The sequence below is a fragment of the Eptatretus burgeri genome, chromosome 11, assembly GCF_056783735.1.
Source record: "Eptatretus burgeri isolate ZD-2024b chromosome 11, Ebu_testis_v1, whole genome shotgun sequence".
In the NCBI taxonomy this organism is placed as follows: domain Eukaryota; kingdom Metazoa; phylum Chordata; class Myxini; order Myxiniformes; family Myxinidae; genus Eptatretus; species Eptatretus burgeri.
The window spans coordinates 79,964,044-79,985,578 of NC_140971.1; the positions used below are offsets into that span (position 1 = coordinate 79,964,044).

A 21,535-nucleotide genomic window follows, 5' to 3' on the forward strand; every position below is an offset into this window, starting at 1 on the left:
GAGGTGAGGCACGAGGCACAGCAAGGCCATAAGGGACGACGAATCGAGGAACGAACCAGCGCAACAAGAGAGCGCGCTCCGAGACCCCAGCCTCGACCAGACGCTTTCTTTTTATGACTCTTCCTCCACTTCTTTTCCCGAACAGAACCTTTATATACTCGAGTCCTCGTCACTTCCAGTCGAGCCATTTTATTGGCCCTCCGCAGTCGCCTTCCGCCAATCGTGATCAAGGGGCGGAGCCATCCGCAGCACTGTCCTGTTACATCATGGCAAGCCTACAGGGAATACTAAAAGGGTTTACGAAGACACACTTACCCTAACCTGTCTCCCTATCTAATTACGTGACAATTATCATTTCCCCCTTAAAGAAATGGACATTTACTAGACAACTTATCACCACTGAATTGCTACTTATTACATCGAGATCCTGCTAAACTCGTACAGTATGGCAAACCTAATTAAACATCCTAATTACTCTTTGAATGCATACCCCCTCCCCCCCCCCCTCAGACGTAACAATGTTTATACAGAGCCCTATTCACTGTTATTAAAGGTCGTAAACCGAAGCAGTTACATATTTTTACCGCCGAAAACGTCTGGACCGACCAGACAGACCTTCAAATTGACCAAGGCAACTTTTTGCTTAAAAGGCAGCCACACTGGCTATTAAAGGTAGTTACATTGACTATTAAAGGCAGTTACAGTGCCAATTAAAGACAGTTACATTGGCTATTACGGATTAAATCAAAGACAGAGACTGCGCGACTCAGCCTGATAAAGAGTCGAACCGCCACAAGAGGATTACTGTCTTAGAACTCCAGTATTTCTTGCTCTGAAGTGGTTGCTGAACTCGGCTCTTGACTGCTGCTATTACAAAACTCAAGTCCACTATTACATGCTAACCAACCTGAATACCACTGTGTAGTAGATCACCACAGCAAAAGCAGTGTGACACCTGCATTCACAGTTCGTCGTCGGAATCATCGTCAGTTCCGCTTTCATCATCCATAAGTTCCATTTCTGCATGGGTCTGTTAATCGTTGGCGCAGTTTTGACACCCACAGCACTCTGTGCAGGACAGTCCTTATGACCGGCAAGAACACTGGTTGGTCTTGCATTTCGTCTTCTTGCAATTACATTTCGTCGCCTCTAGCAGTTCCTTCGGCGCTGGTGGTTTGTTCAGCCAGTGAAGTCAGTGCTCCGTTGCGTTCCATCCATCCGTCAAATGTAGGAGAAGGGGCTTCTATAAACCTCTCAGTCACGCGGTGGTGGATCGCAAACTGATAGTTCACTCTTTTGCAATGCAGCATCAGAGCGTCCCTTGTAGGCGGCAACTTCTGTTCTCCCAGCGACTGGCTGCAGAATAGCTTGTAGCGAGCCTCATCCACACTCTTCATGGTCGGCTGATTGTACATGGCGCAGACGAATTGTTCCAGGTTGTGAATGATATTCTGATATAGCGTGAATTCTCGACCAATGCTCCCGAAACAGGTGATGAGATGGGGACCCTTCATCATCAAGTCAAATGGCCTTGTTTTGCCCTTACCATGGAATGCACTGGTGGTATCACTCCTCGTGAAATTGTGCATACCTATCAACGCATCACAGACAGAACTTTCCAGGGCATTACTCAGCTTCCTAATGTCAACGACGATAATGTCCTTGGGACTTCCTGTGACCAGATGGAAATTTCGCGCCCGAATCGACTTCGAGTGAGCCAATGCCAACACATACACATCAGTGTCAACTCTCTATGCGCACCGACTCTTCATTCTGTCCCGCGTGAGCGGCATGTAGCAGAAGCTTCGTGTCAGCTTCCTCATGGTCACATTCAAGTTCTTTTTCTCACCTTTGCCGGCATGACTGACGTACAACAGCATATCACCCAGTTTTGATGGAGAGATGTTTCTCGTCCACGATTCGACGATGAACTCTATCAACGCCTCCTTGCTGGCTCTGCTCAGGAGATAATTGGCCCATTGTTTTGGAAGGGCTTGATCACGTCTGCAGATGGTTCGTACCTGAAGATCGCCCGTCCTGCCCGCTCGTCTGGCGTGCTCCAGGCACTTGATGCTGATACTTGGGTAAGTATCAAACACCACGTCCAGTCTCGAAGATTGGTTATATCGTGCTTTGGCCACTGCGATGTTCAGCACCATCTCTTCCAGTTTGCCGAAAGTGTTAGGCAGTGAACCAGCCTTTATCTCCTGAATAACGGCCATTCCATCCACAATCGTTGCACCTTGGATAGGCCGAGCGTCCACACGGCAATCGGGCCACAGTTTCAGTATATGGTTGCTGAGTTTGGCTTTGTCCATCTTAGCAATCGAACCATCACCGGATGCCAGCGGGAAAGATGTGTTCGCCAGTGGGTACGCGAGCAGATCATGGAGTGTTACATTGCTTTACTCGCCAATCAACAGCAGTCGTGTGAAAAGACGACGTTCATTCGCAATTTCAACCTTCAGCGTCTGCTGGTGGGGAGTCGCCGACTCGCCTCGCGCCTTCAAGAAAGTTGCCAATTTGGCCTTCGAAATCGGACTGAAGAATGGGACCTCACCCGAGAGAAGCCGATCACACATGAATTGCACGACAGCATTCTCTCCCTTGATATACGCGTTCATCAAGTCCGCGGAAGTGGCTGGCGGTGCGATGACACCTGAACTAATATTGACGAGTTCAAGGTGAGCGCCGGAGAAAGGGTTAATCATTTGAAGTACTGTGTCCATCACTTCTACCACCACTGATTCGTTCTTCTTCGAGCTCGATACATCCAAATCCTTTCTCGTTCGGGGCTCGTCGTGGATACCCGCCATGGACTCGCATTTCCTAGCGATTTCTGCATGTGCTGGTTGGGACAGGATCCACTTCTTCACAGCTGTGCTTTTCTGAGTGTAACCAATGATGCCTCCACTGGTCTTGCTGTCCCTATTTAAAGTCTGCTCTCTGATCTGATCACATGCAACACTACTAAATCCATAACGAGTATGCCGTTGGGCAGTCCATTTGCCGTCCATGAACGCTTGATAGGTGTCTGGGTGGGAGTGCTCTAGCCCAGCCAGTAAACGGGTAAGTACCTTGCATAGTTTAGGTGATCGTACGCAAAGTACCAGGGCATTGATGCTCTCGTGATCGCAAGGTGTTTCAGCCAGTTCGAAGTACGAGTTGCCTGTATAAGCTCTAGTGCTAGCTCCACCACTGCCAAGTAGGACCATGTAATGTCCACACTTTGGTGTTTGTTCAGGTCATCCCTGACCATGAGTGCTCCCGAATATAGAACATGTAAATTGAGGTCTGACTCACCCTGGCTGGCTTCATCCTCTGCAGTTGACTGTTTCTGTTGTAGAGCTACTGTCTACAACAGCAGCCTGAGCAATGGAACCAATATCAATGTCCTTCATGTACAACACTTCGCTCTCAGACATTTTTGGTGGACGATAGAAAATCATGTCTGGGTACCGTTCCTGCAGTCTTTTCTTCAGTCTTGTTGCCTGGTAGTTGGCCTTATCCTGACCTTCGCCTACTCTGAGTCGGTCATTGAACATCTCACACAACTTCTTCATATGTATAGATTGCTTTCCATCAATGAGTCTTACCTGAATTACTTTATCACAGAAAATGTCAAATGTTGAGTCATAGTTCACTTTCTGAGTTTGGAGTTTACTTTCACTTTGTCTGTGGTATGTGTCATTCACATACTCGTAATAACATTTACGATGATAACAAACTGCCAGCGCCACACAGTCTTTATCCCTTATAGTTGTCATCATTCTCGCATCACGTTCATCTCTCCTCTGCTCAGCAGTTTCCCTCAGCTTTCCTCCATCCTGTGTTTCTGCCAGGGACAACTGATCACGTTGAGATTTTCCTTTGACGCGGATGAATTTGTCTTTTTTCTGGCATATCACACAAATTCTTGGCAGTACACCAGATGATTTGCCAGCCACCCTTTCTACAGAGGTTCTGAGGGATTTTCTACGTATTTTGTGGTATAAGTGAGTGCCCCTCTTCTTCTAGTCCGCCCACCACCTCACTGGCTCTTGCAGAAACTGCAGTAGTGCTGGCTTCTGATTTCCTTTTCCTGGCTTCAGTACGTTTTATATGATCCTTGTTACAAAACGACGCATAGCAGAACCGGTGACGGCCGGCATCCGCAGGAGGATCAGTCATTGGCAGCAGTTTCATAATTTGATCAGCCAGCAAACGGCATTTGTTGATAGTTTCACTATCTGTGGCGTCGCACCAAGCCTTCGCACACTCGCATACCTTACGCTAGCTCTTATCCGTGAATTGCGTCACTTTCTCATCATCCTCCCCGCCCAAGTGTATGAAACAACGCATATTTGGTTGTTGAAAGACCAAAAAGCACTCAATCACCAGACAACCATGGGCGCCGCCATCTTGATTTGTCGTTTCCTCCGCGATTTCAAGCATGCCATGCCCACTTCACGGCGGTAATTTCAAATGGTAATAACTGTCGGTGTGTCAACTTGTGCATATGGAAACAACTAGGAATTTCAATGGTATTCTCATGAATGTACAGGGTGAATTTCGTTTAGATTGGTGATCTGCACAACGAAACTGAATGAACCGACCCACCTCCACATGACCTATAAGTAGTGAATTGTTAAGTGCCGTGCTGTACATACGTGCGTTTCTTTTAATCGGTTCAACTCTGCCCTTATGCGCTCCCCTTTTCCCAATTGTGAATAAATATCCCCAATTGTGAATGTTTCAGCTTGTTCGTGTCCCTTCCCTCCATTGGCTTAGCGTGCTGCGTATTGGGAAATTAGCCAGGCCGTTGTGCTGCTGTAAGTGGACATCTGGACCGACAGGACTTCGGCAACCGTCCGCTCAGGTTGCGCACGGTTTGGGCCCACTAATGGCTTGACTCGTACGAGCACCGTCGAGAATGAATTTCCCCGGTAGTTGGCCGACGTGGGTATTTAGGTAAATTGAAATTGGCAATCGACCCGACCCCACGTGGTCTACCTATTGGCGAAACTTCGGTCTGAAAGGGACCCGTACTTTTCAGAGTTTTCCGAAAAAGTACGATCTAAGTTCCGGATGATCGGTGGAGCCGACTCTGCTGCTCCATCTAGCGGTCATGCTCGCAGCCGATACCCAGCCCTGCAACAATATGCCTGCTCGACTCTGCCTCGACTGGAGTTTAATCGCCTTCACACAACTCTGAACGAGGTGGTAATGGGTTCCGTGGAGTGCTGATCTGCTGTCTCTTCTGTACCAACCCATGAACTCTGCACATCAAACCGACACACTCCCCCCGCCCCTCATTCACATTGGGACCAATGCAGGCCTGCACTGTGTATTGGGTGAGCCAGTCGTACCAAACTCAACTCTTCTCTCCATCTTCTCATACTCTTGCCTTTCTTTCCCAGTTGATTGATGATTTGTCATATCCTGTGTGTTGCAATCGATAAGATTGTTTTAAGTGGTTTCCCTAAGTGTTAAGATAATTACTTTTGTCATGTGTTTTTTGAATGTGCTTCTGTTGCTTTAATTATAAATACCAGTCGTTGTGTTGTTTTGACGGCGCATTAATGTGCTTTGATTTTGAATTGATGTGTTGATTAAATGTGCTTGTTAAGGTTTGAGATGTTTCCGACCAGTTCATCTGTCTTATCCTCTATTGGCCCAGCATAGTCCGCTTGTTAGTGTTCGCCAAGAACTTCTACCCCATGAGATTTGCTCTTTTTAGCTTGCGCACACTCACTATCACTTGAGGTCAAATCCTCCACCCGCCCAATCACCAATTTAGTGACGGATATTCGAAAGAGACCATACGCCATCCACCGGGAAAGCCGAATAGATCTTTACTTCGGTTTTTGGCATACAGAAAGCTCTAACAAGAATCTGACGCTCTGTCCAGATTGCCCTATAAACAGGATGAAGCTTAGACGATCCGGCAGTGGTTTTATAAAGCCTCATGTGAGGTAACGGCACCAATTTCCCACAGTCGTGCCTTTTATCCATGCTGGGATTAATAGCTAATGATGAACTTCGAAGCAGCTGATGCATGTTAATGGAAGTAATCAGATATGATAAATGGGGGAAGGGACATTGGAGGAGAGAAAAGCACGTATCAACAGGCAATTACAGATTCAATGTACGGTCCTGTACTATAATCATTTATTTGATTGAGTTGTGATTTCCCCCATGCCCACGATAACTGATTCAGCTTCACCGTTTACCTTATCCATTCACTCCACAAATACCATGATAAATTCGGGAATTCACAAACAGATGATCGGCAAACCTGGAGGTCGCTCCTGGTAACGAAAGAGTCTGGAGGTAGTTCGCTTCCAGAGGGGGGTGAGTGCGAGTGATCGTTCTGCACGCTCACCGAGGAAAGAACGAACAAGGGATGCAACTTGTTCTGTGAAGCACTACACAGAAGCCTTCTCTGCAGGCTCGGCGCATCCAGCAGCACCGAGGCAAAACAAAACTCCCGTTCGGTCTTCAGGCAGCAATTTGATCCGCGTCTGCCTTGTTAAATCTCTTCTTTCAGCCCCCTTTGTGAGCGTTCTCCAGTGCTCTATCATTTGCCGATCTCAAGCTCTTTTATCATCCGCCTAACTTTTTCACAATTTTCACAACAGCCCCAGCGCAGATTAATAAAGCCCCGGGACCAACAGTTCCATTAATTAGCTGCCGTAACATGTTTTTATTTATTTATTTATTATTATTTTTGTTTTGTTTCCAGCTCTTGCAGTTATGCTACTTGCCAGCTTAGCAGCCTTAAGAACTTGTATGCCTTTTTAAAATAAATATTTAATGAAGAAATAACAGAGGATGGAAGGATCACAATTAAATTTGTCAAGACATACTTCTGCAGAAATACCATACTCTTATGCTGAACATTTAATAATGAAATAACTATATTACGTTATCTCCTTTCACCTCAACGCCATCTCCGCAACTATATATAATCACGCACGCACTCATGTGTTCATGTGGCCTGTGCTTAGGGATACTGCAGGCCAAGAACGTTTCCATACCATCACTACATCTTATTACCGTGGTGCCATGGGGATACTGCTTGTCTACGACATCACTAACAGCAAGAGCTTTGAAAACATCAGCAAGTGGCTTCGCAACATTGATGAGGTTTGTACTGCAAACTGAATGACTGCCATAAGTTTTGAGCCCCCTTTTAATATAACCAAAGAGATCAACAGGTTTACGGGTGTGTTGAGACTTTACTGCAATGTTCCATGGAGATTCTAGTTTATTTTTCTGAGGCGCAACTTCGGGGAGCTTCATACTCTTATGACAACGGTTCAGAATTTATCAGAAGTGGCTACTCGATGCACGAGCAGATTGTAGAGTAATCTGAATTGTCATTGGTGTTTTTCTGAGTATCGGTTCACCTTTGCTGCCATCCTTTTACTGCTTTCTGGTTTGAGATTGGGATTACTTTGGGGTCAAGAGAGACAATACTGCAGGCTTGAACCTTTGAACCTTTTTTTTTTTAATTATTGTCTCTTTTATGCCGGCATTATAACTATGCTCGACATCTACCTCGCACAGCAACGTCATTTTGTTTATTTTTAAATAGTATAGTAGCTTTTTCCGCATATCATTTTGTACACATTTGATGGAGCGAGCCATTTTTTTTGTTGTTGTCCCCCCCCCCCCCACCGCTGTCCCATCCCTACATATGGAGTACTACCATACTCCGTGATGACTTTTATTCATTGAATAGTTTTGGTGCACATTTCACAATCAACAAACTCATTCATGAATCTGTGAGGACCCCTACAACCTGCCTCCCAATCCTTTTTAGTTTTTTGAGATGTCTAGCATCCCAATTGTATTTTTAGGAGAACCCCACCCACTCCACTCCCAATCCCCACCCCCTTTCCTTTTTAAGAAAAATGCATCTTCTGTTTGCAGGTCATCCTATGATTGTTCAAATATATACAGTACTGAGTTTCAAGAATGTTTGCCCCTTTACTTTTTAGGCCATTTGTGTATTCACCTTTTATTTTCTACTAATTGACTTTTATGAGATTAACTCCAATTCACTTTCTGTTCACTCTCGATCTGTGTTTGGTGCGTTTTGACTGTGTATCCAGCATGCTAGCGAGGATGTGGAGAGAATGCTGCTCGCCAACAAGTGTGACATGGAAGAGAAGCGTATGGTGTCTCGGGAGAAAGGGGAACAGGTATGATTTGTCAATTATTTAGTCATTTTGTTGTGGTTTTTTTTTGGGGGGGGGGTTCTCCTTTCGGGTTATCTGGGTGGTGGTATGGTTTTCCATGTAACCAGAGCCATAATTGTGAGAAACAATCTGCTCTGTTCCATTCAGTAGTGGGTCGAGAGGCGAGGAGGTTCGGCCCACCTCCTATTTTTTTGCATTACTTCTGATGTAGAATGGAAGGAGTGCGGGGGGTGGGGGTTGGGAGAATAATAACTGCACAACAATCGTGTTGTTATATTTTTGTTTCTTCATCCTCTTTAATGCCATGAAAGCCTGCCTTATCTGACAGCCTTGCTTGCATGACTGCTTTCCTTTGCTTGGTGAGGAAATTGAAAGTGTCATCTTTATCAAGCCGTCGTGATTCAGGTGGGACTTTCGGTAATTCCCCAATCTAGTTGCACCAGAAGGAAAATAATAATTTTTCAAAAGTTCTAAAAAACAATTCCCCCGTTAATTTTTTATAATTTTTTTCTTATTTTTTTTTTCGGTAAATAATATTATTCAAGTGAGTCGTCCATTGCGGAAACGGCAGCTTTTAATTTGATTTTGTGAGAACTTTCAACAGAAAATAAAATGGATTTGGAATGCAATGCTCAAACAAAAAAGGTGAAATCTGAAACGCTGATACACTTGATTCAAATAAGTGTCATAGTCATGTGATTCTTACCGGTTAGACAATGTAGTTTTCCAACTGTAAATGGATGTAATATTATTACGGGGATAGCGTCAGCAACCCTGAGTCCGATACAGTTCCAGCCCCAATTGTGAGGTGTTTGGGGTTGGGGGTGGGGGGTGCAAGGACAGGGATCTTGGGTCTTATCCAATCCACTGGTTCTATCTCAGTTGACTGTTTTGTTTTTTTTTCTCCCAACAAAAATCCTCTCCCCATTGCATTGCGAAAGAGGTAAGGCAAACCACCTTGGGGCAACTAGCCCTAACTAGTGAAGCGATTTAGACACCCCCCCCCCCGGTGCAAAGGAGTTCCCCATTCCATCCTCAAATCTCTCCACATGGTCGGTCATTAACATTATCTCAATTATAGCAACTGCCCCAACTCTGTGCCTGTTCAACCTCCCCAACGGACCCAAAACTACGTCCCCTCGGTAATCCCCACCGTAATCATCTGTGACTCGATTCTTTCATTGCATCAGAGCTTGATCGAAGTTTGTGACCCCTTGACTCGGCTTCACATTGCCTGCTCTGTCCACACCACCAACCCGAGCCCTCCAGAATTGCAGCCCTGGGAACCCAATCGCAAAGCCAAACTGTGCCCTTTCCAGAACCTCAACACTGCTCTAAGCATCAATCTGCTCTGTGTTTTTCTCACCATTTTTCACACTCTCGATTCTCTTCAGTTCCCTGCACCTTCTCTCTCTTTGCCATGTCTCCTTACGTTGATGCGCAAAGCTTTTCTGAAAACTTGAAGACAACTTTTTTTTTTTTGTTCTCCTTTTTATCAATCTTGTTCACATCATTCTGACCATAATTGGTTCCTTCCTAACTATGCATGGGCTCCTTTAGTAATCATTCCTGACCAATTGCTAAAATTATAATCACTTTCCCAACAGACAGGGTCTGTTCCATTTTCCTTTTAGCCCCTGGACCATGGCCACCAAGTCCCGCTGAACTACTGCCTCCAATTGAGGTGCTGGTGCCACAGCCTCCATTTTGTTAGGCAATTCACATTTCTTTTGCTTCTCCTGCTCCAGCTCAGCTCACTGGTTTTTCATCTTTTCTCCAGCCTCTCCCTTGCCTTCAGCTGTGCTTCCATTTGCATCCATTTCCTGATGCAAGTTGTGGTCCCTTTGCTTCTATTTGTCTCGTCCTTCTTTTCTTCATCATTTCTTCCATCTTCTTTTCTGTCTGCTGTAGTTCATGCTTTGTAATCTCCCTCATTTCACTCACACAGCTCATCTCCTGCTTCCCCCAACTAATGTCTCCACAAGCCCTTAGTTCACTCTCCTCTTGGTTTTCCTGGTCAGCTTTCCTCCTACCATGTTTCGGTGATCATATTCCTGCTTGGGCTTATTAAACCAACATTGCAAGTTCTCCACATCCTTCCCCAGTTGTGCCCTTGTTCTCATTTGTTCTTTTAGCTGATGCTCCGAGCATCGTGTTTCTTCCTCGGCACACTGTAGCAATCTCTGTAGGATGCACGTGTTAGCCTGCTGCTTATTCAGCTACTCCCGCAGCTTCTTTTTCATGTTTGATTATTTTCTGTATGCTTTTCCTCAACTAATGTTCCCTTTTTTTTCTTCATTGCTTTTCTTGTTCTCCTTTTCTACATCTCCTCAATCTTAATTATTATTATTTTTTTTTCTCCTGCAGTTTTGTTCCTCACTTCCTTATTTTCCACTCCGACTCAGCTGTTTCTTTCCATCCATGAATCTCTTGACGGGCTCGCATTATCTCGTTACTTTTTTTTTTTTCCTCCACTTCCTTCATGCACTTTCTGCTGGATTCCTCAATTATGTTGGACATTTTCTTCCACCATCCTCCTAAGACTCTCCTTTTGTTCCTGTCTCCTTTTTTTTGACTTTCATAAGATTCTTCTCCATCTGCTTTACCTGTTACAGTGCCTTGTCTTTTCTTTTTTCTTTTTTTTTGGAGTTTCCATTCCTCCTTGTGTAACCTTTCATACAATTCCCATTGTCGTTCCTTAGTGATTTCCTCCCTCTCCTTGAATTGACAGCCAAATGTAACAGCATAAGGTCTAGTCTGTTCCTCTCGTGTCCTTATCCCGCTGTCGACACCATTATTTTGGGGGTGGTGTAACCGTGTGTCCCATGAAGTCCCAGCCCCGCTTATGAGGGTGTTGGGGGTTCAAGGATAGATGTCATGACAGGATTGAAGTCCACAAGCTAGCTGAGCGGTATTGGAAGCTTGCACAATTTTGCAGGAGAGAGGAGCGATACCCCCCTTTGGTAGCTAGCTAGCAATGTGCCCCTTTTTATGCTCTCGGGCCAGTTTCATCTGTTCAGTGGCAACAATGGCTTCCTCATACAAGCTTTAATGAATTGATGATTCACAAGCAGCAGAGGCAAAATAAATACACATGACCCATCCCCTTAAACCACACAGAGGCTACAGAACTATCTGACAAAGGCCTACACGTTGACACATTTAGACATCTAACTAAGAGGAGAGGAGGTGTTGCAAATCTATACAATGCATACATATTTTCAAGTGTTTGTGTTTGTGTTTGTGTTTGTGCATTTGTACGTTATTCTTTCACGGTCGAACCGTAGCACCTCGAGGCCCCAAATTTTGGGTGCAGGTACTTCAGAATCTGGGCAGGGTTTTAAGCGACCACACGTTTTCAAGACACCAAAGTGTGTGTGAGATATAGATACATGGGGTGCCCGATATTGTTCATAATGACAATGTACTTTGCATCAGGAGTTCACCATAGCAACCATTTACGCTGCAAAATAGTTCATGTATTACCTCTTTCCAAAAAAAAAGGATATCTCCTGTTCTTTGCCATGGAGGTGGAGCCTCCGATATTGGGAACACTCGTCCAATTTGATTACAACACATTAGTGAAAGGTGTTTAAATTTTTTTTTTTTTTTTTTTTGAAAATGGTGGTGTAACTCGGAGATAAAAGAAAACCCAAACTGAAGCATGGGACACTTAAACAGCACTTACCACCCTTGTACACCACCTAAGCATTTGGCATTTCTCCCTTCTTTCCACCCTCGTAACAATATTGTTGTGTCCAGGTCGATTAACACCGGCGCTGGGCGGATGAGCCGAACTGGCTTTTTTTTTTTTTTTTACTCCCTCAGACGATGTTACGAATTGATGGCGGACAATGTGCGTGCGGATCGTGAGGAGAAACACTAGAACCTTAAAGCTTTTTAAACCAATGGGTTTATTCCTGAAACCATAAACAACCAGGGTAAGATTGACTGGTGGAGGGATACAATGGCAGGTTGTGGTATGGAAGAAAGGGGGACAATTGATAAATAATTGTGTACTGGAAGAAAAATGAATCTAAAGAAATACAAAACGCCACACACCAGACTCAATCACTGATTGTGAAAGGGACAAAAACCAGGGAGTTCAGCTCTGGTGGTAATGTGGATGAACAGGCAATGAGGGGACGATGAGATGAAAATGGACAAGCAAGCAGGACGACCACCTCACAACTGTCTTCGAACTTGATGGTCCTCTTTCTTTTTTTTTCCTCAGTCTGTTCTCTTCACATCGTGTTCACCTCAGACTCTCCCGTCCTCTCTCTTGAATCCCCACCCACCCGATTAGGCTCTTCCTTCTCCCCAGGGCAACGAAAAACTCTGCCCCCCCCCCGAAGGCGTCTATAGCTCCACCCCATTTGCTTGCAAAGTCTCCTGGTGCCACTGGTGGAGGTTGACATAGAGGTTATATGCACAATTACCTCACCATAATCCCTAACTAACTATTACCACACACCACCCTCTGTATGGTACACATTCAAAGAAGACAATTCTGAAGCTAACATCTCCCTACTTATTACATTGATATTGGTTAACTACATTACATGTACACAGACCATGCTACTCTAGATATTCCCATTGAGCAGTTCGGAATGTATAAACACCCCCCTCCACAAACTTAACAATGTGTTATTGGATGGCATATTTTTATCTATATTTTACGAAACTTGTTAATTTCTTGATCAACGTGCTCCCCAGAAATGATATATTTGTGCAATTGTGGAGGGCCATCCGGCGACACATGACGTGCGAGCAATCTGGGAATGAATTTGTTTGTTTATGGTTGAAGGAGCTGCTGAACCAGTTGACAACCACACTATGATAAAGCAAGCAGTTCAAGCTGGTCTTGAGGGGGAACCCAAATGCAATTTTTTTTCTTTTTTTTTTCTTTTCTTTGGGGGATCCAAGATGGTGGTTTGCATAGAGAAACGGTGCATGTCAAGCTCCGATTCTGATCCCGATTCCACCGTCATTAGCAACTCTAAAGGTTTTCAGTATGTTGAAAGTCATCAGTGTGATTTTAAAGGAACGATTGCAGAAAAAATTAGTGATGGAAACGCTTTTGGGGGAATTGTGGAGCCGTTTCGTTTCGAGCCTTGTACGAGCAATTCAGAGGAAGGCAAAAGTGTTCGTGAAGGTGAAAGCACTGGTCACTTGATCACTTCAGCTCGGTCGGGTTTTATTTATTTATATATTTATATATTTTAAAATTCCATTCAATTAACTTTTTACAAGTAAGGGATTTTGTATTGATTGATAAATGTGTGTGTGTGTGTGTGTGTGTGTGTGTGTGTATGTGTGTGTGTGTGTGTGTGTGTGTGTGTGTGTGTGTGTGTGTGTGTGTGTGTGTGTGTGTGTGTGTGTGTGTGTGTGTGTGTGTGTGTGTGTGTGTGTGTGTGTGTATGTATATATATATATATATATATATATATATATATATATATATATATATATATATATATATATATATATATATATATATATATATATATATATATAATGACTCGAGCAGATATACCCATCATTGCCTGACATCACTGGCAAAATTGGCAACGAGTGCTTTGTCCCACCATCGCAGGCTGACCAGGTGTTTTGTGTGTTAAGGGATTGTCCTGTTTCAGACTTTCTCGGGACACCATTTGTGTCCGTGCCATGTCCAATCGTTATGTCCATGAGGCGTCAATGTCTCTCCAGTGAATGGGGGATTCTGAGGTAGTGGTGGGTCTTGTGGGGTGATGATTAATGGTGGAGGGGTGGGATGGTTGTGGGTATTGTGGGGGTGATGATTGATGACTGATGATGGATTGTGGAGGGGTTTGGGTACCCTGAAAGTTTTGGCGTCCGAGGTCAAATCCTCTCGGAGTAGATGGTAATACTTTCTCTCCACTAATACATCGACGGTGGTTCATTTGACTTGCAGAAATTTTGGTTAATCATGGATAATTATTTCCAGGTGCTCTTATGGTAACTGCCAGGCATTGGTAATCGGTTATTGATCCACCGCTGACATTTTCCGTGTACATATGCTGGTAGCTGGGTCGAGATGGTGTTAGTTTCGAGCGATGGCTGTTTCTTCCACTTAATTGTGGGGATGGCATCCCCTCCCAATCGTGGCAGATGACCACAAGATCTTGCCATCTCTTTTGTTTCATAACAGTGTTCTGAGCATAAAAGTGAACATTTTCTCGGCCCAATCCACACTTGGGTATTTCAGACAAACCTTGTCCAATTTTGGCAAACTCAGGGTCTTTTGGCCATTGGTGTCGCATGAAACTATCTCAGTTTGTATTGATACACAACTACCAAGGACATATCGACCAGACATATTTGTGGAAAATCGAAAATTATTTATTGTTTTAGTTAACTCTTACCACGATATAACCCGTACACAGTACTGATCTGGTGGTTGGTCTACTTCCATGTGTGATTTCGCAGCTAATCTGAATAAGAAGTACATTTCGATATCGAGGGATAGATTCGTGTCGAGGTGGTCTGAGCGTTTGGGTTCTCCGTTAAGGGGTATCCCAGAAGACAAAAACACTTGCTGCAGTTGACGTAGCAATTTGTAATTCGTTCAGGGTGCCAGTGATAACTAATATAGTCTTCACGAAAGACGCCGTGGGATGTTTAAGATTCGTCAACCGATGCTACAATATGGGATACTTGGTTAAATGTCCATCTGAGGGATGGCACACACATCGATGCATCATCATGCATGGCATGTGAAGCATCAGGAGGAGAGTTTATAGCTGAGTCGAGATTTGAACCTCGGCTAGACAGCTTGAGGCAAGTAAACAGACCTCTAAACTATCCTGCCAGTCCATTAGGGCTTATTCCTTTTTCTAAATTTCACAATCTGTCTGTGCTATTGTAGAATTTTTGATTGATCTTGTCAGTCCAGCTAGCTACGTGAATTAACAGCACCGCTTTGTACCATGCCCTACCATCTTTCAAGTGTGAGGGTGGAGGGCCTCTATTTTTGCCTTGCTGAATGTTGTCTTTTGTTGTTTTTGTTGCGGAAAGCTCTCAAAATAATTTGAAATGCACTTCTCTTTGATTCTTTGGCAAATAATTTCATTTTGGAATCCCTGCCTGGGATTTCCCTCTTGTGTTCCAGATCGCTCGCGAGCACGGCATCCGATTTTATGAGACGAGTGCCAAAGCGAACGTGAGCATTGAGAAGGCTTTCCTCACACTGGCCGAGGACATTCTAAAAAAGGTTTGTCCATATTTCCTCTGCAGTAGTTGTCCATTCTTGGTATCTGTTAGAAGAGAAATGCCATTTTTAGCTCGCCTGTTCGAAGAACAGAGAGCGATAGTGATAGCCCCGGCGTGAGCGTGAGCGTGAAAATGTTAAAGTTTTTGGTGAAAGTTATTTCCTTTCTAATGTTTTTATCGACCACACTTTTTTACTGATTACAATGTACAAATACATATATTGCTTTAAAATTATTTGCATCAGACTTCACTGCAATGCTTTATAAAAATATATTATTAGACTAGTCTTTTAAAAACGATAAATGTATAAACAGGTGAGCATTGGGTGGCTTTGACACCAACTCTGGTTATTAGGGCTTCAAGCCAACTGGCTGGAAAGCCCTATTGTTTTCGTTAGTATTATAGTTATTATACTGACCGATTTTGAGGCGGATCTGGAGGGAAAACGGTTGGATGAAATTGATGTACAGGTAATGGACAAAAAAAACACCAATGTTAAGTCACTTAATATGGCGTTGGGCCACCATGTGTGGCCAGTACGGCCTGTGTGCGCTATGGCATCGAGTCCAACAGCATCTGAAATTCTGCAGGAGGGATGCGACACCATTCTTCCATGAGAAAGTCAATCAACTCACACCTGTTTAATCGCGAGTGATGAAGGTTGTGCTCACGTTTCGTTTCAACGTTTCATCAAAATTGTGTGTTTAGTTTCGGAGAACAGAGCAAATACCTTTTTTTCTGAGAGGGATGGGGGAGGGGGTTCAAAATATCCCCGGAACACCCTTAATGAGTGCAGATTTTAAAGTGGTGAATACACCTTTTGAAGGGATCAGATATGAAGCTTGTTGCCAAGTTTCATCCAAATTGTTTTGTTTTGTTCAAGTGATAATGACTGAAGTGTTTTTCGGACTGAATAAGTGAGTTGCTCACCTACAGACACTGCTCGATCACATAAGCTGACCTGATTAGAGTCCAGGTGAGCAAAAGATGAAAAGAACCTTTTGAAGAAAAATGTAAAACATTCTCGTGCACACACTCACGCATTCACTCCATCCATTGAGACCATACGCTCTGCAGAGCGTTGTTGCTGCCGAAGCAGTCTCTTAGGCTATTGGGCACAATCTTGGATGGGTCGCCACTCCGACGCAGGATACCAGCAAGCTGGTACTTATTTTGCCGACCTCAGAAGGATGACAGGCAGAGTCAACCTCACCTGGTATTGATTCAACAGCTGAGCAGGATGTGAACCCAGGATCCTGGGATCCCAAGCCCACCACCCTAACCATTAAGCCACCACCAAGCATGTGCGTTCACTCTTTCTCCCTCTTTCCCTCGCGTTCACTCCCTCGCCCTCTTTCCCTCGCGTTCACTCCCTCGCCCTCTTTCCCTCGCGTTCACTCCCTCGCCCTCTTTCCCTCGCGTTCACTCCCTCGCCCTCTTTCCCTCGCGTTCACTCCCTCGCCCTCGTTCCCTCGCGTTCACTCCCTCGCCCTCGTTCCCTCGCGTTCACTCCCTCGCCCTCGTTCCCTCGCGTTCACTCCCTCGCCCTCGTTCCCTCGCGTTCACTCCCTCGCCCTCGTTCCCTCGCGTTCACTCCCTCGCCCTCGTTCCCTCGCGTTCACTCCCTCGCCCTCGTTCCCTCGCGTTCACTCCCTCGCCCTCGTTCCCTCGCGTTCACTCCCTCGCCCTCGTTCCCTCGCGTTCACTCCCTCGCCCTCGTTCCCTCGCGTTCACTCCCTCGCCCTCGTTCCCTCGCGTTCACTCCCTCGCCCTCGTTCCCTCGCGTTCACTCCCTCGCCCTCGTTCCCTCGCGTTCACTCCCTCGCCCTCGTTCCCTCGCGTTCACTCCCTCGCCCTCGTTCCCTCGCGTTCACTCCCTCGCCCTCGTTCCCTCGCGTTCACTCCCTCGCCCTCGTTCCCTCGCGTTCACTCCCTCGCCCTCGTTCCCTCGCGTTCACTCCCTCGCCCTCGTTCCCTCGCGTTCACTCCCTCGCCCTCGTTCCCTCGCGTTCACTCCCTCGCCCTCGTTCCCTCGCGTTCACTCCCTCGCCCTCGTTCCCTCGCGTTCACTCCCTCGCCCTCGTTCCCTCGCGTTCACTCCCTCGCCCTCGTTCCCTCGCGTTCACTCCCTCGCCCTCGTTCCCTCGCGTTCACTCCCTCGCCCTCGTTCCCTCGCGTTCACTCCCTCGCCCTCGTTCCCTCGCGTTCACTCCCTCGCCCTCGTTCCCTCGCGTTCACTCCCTCGCCCTCGTTCCCTCGCGTTCACTCCCTCGCCCTCGTTCCCTCGCGTTCACTCCCTCGCCCTCGTTCCCTCGCGTTCACTCCCTCGCCCTCGTTCCCTCGCGTTCACTCCCTCGCCCTCTTTCCCTCGCGTTCACTCCCTCGCCCTCTTTCCCTCGCGTTCACTCCCTCGCCCTCTTTCCCTCGCGTTCACTCCCTCGCCCTCTTTCCCTCGCGTTCACTCCCTCGCCCTCGTTCCCTCGCCCTCACTCCCTCGCCCTCGTTCCCTCGCCCTCTTTCCCTCGCGTTCACTCCCTCGCCCTCGTTCCCTCGCCCTCTTTCCCTCGCGTTCACTCCCTCGCCCTCGTTCCCTCGCCCTCTTTCCCTCGCGTTCACTCCCTCGCCCTCGTTCCCTCGCCCTCTTTCCCTCGCGTTCACTCCCTCGCCCTCGTTCCCTCACCCTCTTTCCCTCGCGTTCACTCCCTCGCCCTCGTTCCCTCGCGTTCACTCCCTCGCCCTCGTTCCCTCGCGTTCACTCCCTCGCCCTCGTTCCCTCGCGTTCACTCCCTCGCCCTCGTTCCCTCGCGTTCACTCCCTCGCCCTCGTTCCCTCACGTTCACTCCCTCGCCCTCTTTCCCTAGCGCTCGCCCTCTTTCCCTCGCGCTCGCCCCTCGCCCTCAAAAAAAAAAAAATCATTGTTTTGGATGGAGATGATCTGAGATGGTGGTGAACAGCTGTCTTGAACTAAAATGTGAAAGTGAAACCTCTATTTCTCTCACACCCAAACAAGACCATCCTTCGTTTCTGCCATTTTAAATATGCAGGACATTAACATATTCAACTGAAACTTGGTACATGGCTTTATTATGATGGGTTACAGAACATGTTTGAGTTTCAGGGCATTTCTTCATTTTTCACAGTTATTCCTGGACTTTTTATTTTTATATTCAATGTTGAGGTTCGTTTAAGAGCTAACACATAGAACGTATAACAAGAGGGGTGGGAGAGGGAAGCACAGAACAGTGGGGAACAGAGACATGCAGAGATCTGTGGAAGGGTGAGGGATGGGGCGGGATACACAGGGTATACAAGATAGACACTTCAGGGACTTTCAGGAAGGAAAGCAGGGAATTTGAAGGAGGTGGGTTTGGGGTGGATTAACAGGGGTAGAAGAGATCAGGGTTTTGGATGGGGAAAGATAAGAGATGATTAACAGCTGTTTTGAAGACTTGGAGGGAAGAGTGGGATTGAATGAGTTGGCAAATATCACATCGGTAAGAGACATGCATTTCAAAGCAATTCTCACTTTTGTTTGTTTATTAACTCTTCTACACCTCCGCTCATCCCATCCCCTCTACTGCTTGCAGACGCCCTGTAAAGAGCAGGACAGGAAGGAGCCCGTGGATGTAAACAATCAGTTTGGCAATCGAAGCCAGTGCTGTTGATGGTCAAGCACACTCACCAACCCGGTGCTCCACGCACCCACGGAGACCGTCTTTTTGGCTGAGATGCCAGGGGTGATGTTGAACTTGATGGTAGCGGTTCTGTACGTGCTTTCTTTGCAATCAATTTTCATATTTTTTTTTCTTGTACATTTCCTCGTGTTTGTACGTGCAATTGGAAATATTGCAATAGTGAGTATCCTTTGCCTTTTTCATTTTTATCTTCTTTTTCCATTTACCCATGAAATAACAAATTGCTTTAAGCTCTTCCTTTTTTTTTTTTTTTATTTTTTATTTTTTTTTGTCCCCTTCCAAGGTGATACTTTTTCATTCTGCATCACCGTGTTTGTTTATTAACTGTCTTCAGTTTGCGTTTGTAGTTGTGCATTCGTATCTTGGCAAGTCGTTCCCTTTTTAATTTTTTTTTATTTTGTTCTTGTGTCTCTGACAAACTTGACCGTTCGTTCACACGGACGTGGTATCCAAGTAGGATTCGCTGTGAAATAAAACAGAACCAGGGTATATTTTTTACAGCTGGAACATAAGCCAATGCAAAGCCAAACCCCCAGAAGGTGTAGGGTTTGGTGGAGGGAGACCAGGAGTGGTTGGAGTGGCAGGGATCAAGAAATGGATTTTGTGAGGGGTTTATGCGACACTTGCCATGTTTTTGTGCAATTTAGCCTGAGTTTATCTTTTGTTGTTTTCTTTTTAAAGTGATATTTACGTTTAAAAACCACTATTGCTATTTTATCCATTTGTGGGAGTTGTAACGGCACCATTTGATATTTTCTTCTTTTTCTACTGGGGATCGTTTTTACTCCATGGGATTTGACTACAAGGACCCAATATTACCCGGTCGAGTTCTATGCAAGGACCTTTCATGACTTTCCTCGGTCTTTATTGGAGGAAAGCCTTCACTGTCAGTGTAAGATGATGATGGTGGTGGTGGTGTTGAAGGGTTGGGGTACAACGTGAATATCAATGAATCAGTCTGGCTTCTTAGCTTTGCAAAAGTCAGTCACCAATAGTTTTCACCCTGCACTGCTGCTTCCTCATTTGTAATTGCATAGTTCCTTGAGGAATGTCATCATGTCATTTTGTGATGTCATCCTACTTATCTTGCTTTTATTTTTATTCATTGGGAACTTGTAACTTTTTCCCTGTTTTTTGCCTCGATTTTTTTTTTCCCACATGTAAACATTTCCGTGCAATGTTACTGCAAATTCCCAGAGTTGGTTTCTGCCTCGTGGACGCATTCCCCAGAATTGCAACCGTTTTGTCGTAACCGTCATGCAAAATATGCTGAAAAGTTTTCTTTTGAACGCTTTGTCCTGATCACATGCATCTGGCGTCAAAAATGATTAATTTTTTTTTATTATTATTATAATTTTTTTGTGATGTCATCCTGCGAGCTTGAGCACAGCGCACGTTGTCGTGGGATTTTTGAACCGGAGCCTAAGCATTGGTGCGGCAACTTGTCTGTGTTTTGTGGGCCGGGACTTGAAAATGATGGCGGTGGTGTAAGTTCAACATCCCGTGCGAGCTCGGAGACGACATGCAGTTGCACTAGAATTTTACGTTGTTTTGCAGTAACATAGGTCACTTTCACTTTTTGCTGTTTTAATATCCTACATCCTTTCTCTCACTTCTCACGCTGCTCATTTCTTCACGGCTTTCAAAATAGTTTTTGAAATCTCTCGCTTGTAACGTGGTTTTTCTCCTGTACCTGCCTCAAGCACAAGCCAATGCCCGGGGTATGGAATGAGGAGTAGATTATTACGTGCTGTCAAGTCGGTAAGTAAATAAACATTTTGTTTTTGGAACGCAACTCTTCTCCAACCCTCTTTTTTTTTTTTTTTTTTTTTCTCCATCTTCTTTGGTTTTGAAGATGCTGCCTGTCTTTAACCAATCAGAATTCGAATTTCATTATGTAATGCTGTAGACAGCAGTAGTGGCCGAACAGTTTAACTCGCCCACTCAAAGGCTCATGTAAACCTGAGTTTAAACATCATGATGATGCATTTTACCATACATCACCAAGTGTGTGTTCACGTTTTTTTCTCCATCAGAAGACAAACCAGCACCACTACACGATCCAGACGTGGAAAATCTCTCGCCTTCACTTGTAGAGATAAGTTTGTGTTACTTCAAGAGTTTGCTCCAAAGCTGCTAAACGTAGAAAAGTAGTTGTTACCTCATTGGCAAGCTCTTGGATCGGTCAGTCGCCCTCGTCACACGTCACTGCGGATTAGCATTCGTTTTTTTTCAGGGGTACGACAGTGTGCTGTTGATACAATGCCCCTGTAGGTTAGAACAAGAATTTGTAATTTGTTCAGGGTGCTCGCCTATTCTTCGTGAAGTGACACCGTGAGATATTTAATATCCATCAACTAATTCTGGCAAACGGGATACTCGGTTTAACGTCCATCCGAGGGACGGTGGATGCAGTGA

The 21,535-nt window shown here is 45.4% G+C and overlaps 1 protein-coding gene across 1 annotated transcript in view; it reads left to right on the plus strand.

Annotated features, from left to right (window-relative positions):
• The window catches only part of LOC147017465 (ras-related protein Rab-10-like), a 38,148-nt gene extending 17,236 nt beyond the window's left edge, over window positions 1–20,912 (plus strand). Inside the window, exons 3-6 of the mRNA XM_085847169.1 lie at window positions 6,990–7,128; window positions 8,100–8,189; window positions 15,322–15,423; window positions 19,010–20,912. Coding sequence (XP_085703295.1) covers window positions 6,990–7,128; window positions 8,100–8,189; window positions 15,322–15,423; window positions 19,010–19,087 — 409 coding nt within the window. The 3' untranslated portion in view covers window positions 19,088–20,912. The remainder of the gene's footprint in view (window positions 1–6,989; window positions 7,129–8,099; window positions 8,190–15,321; window positions 15,424–19,009) is intronic.
• Window positions 20,913–21,535: the final 623 nt, after the last annotated feature.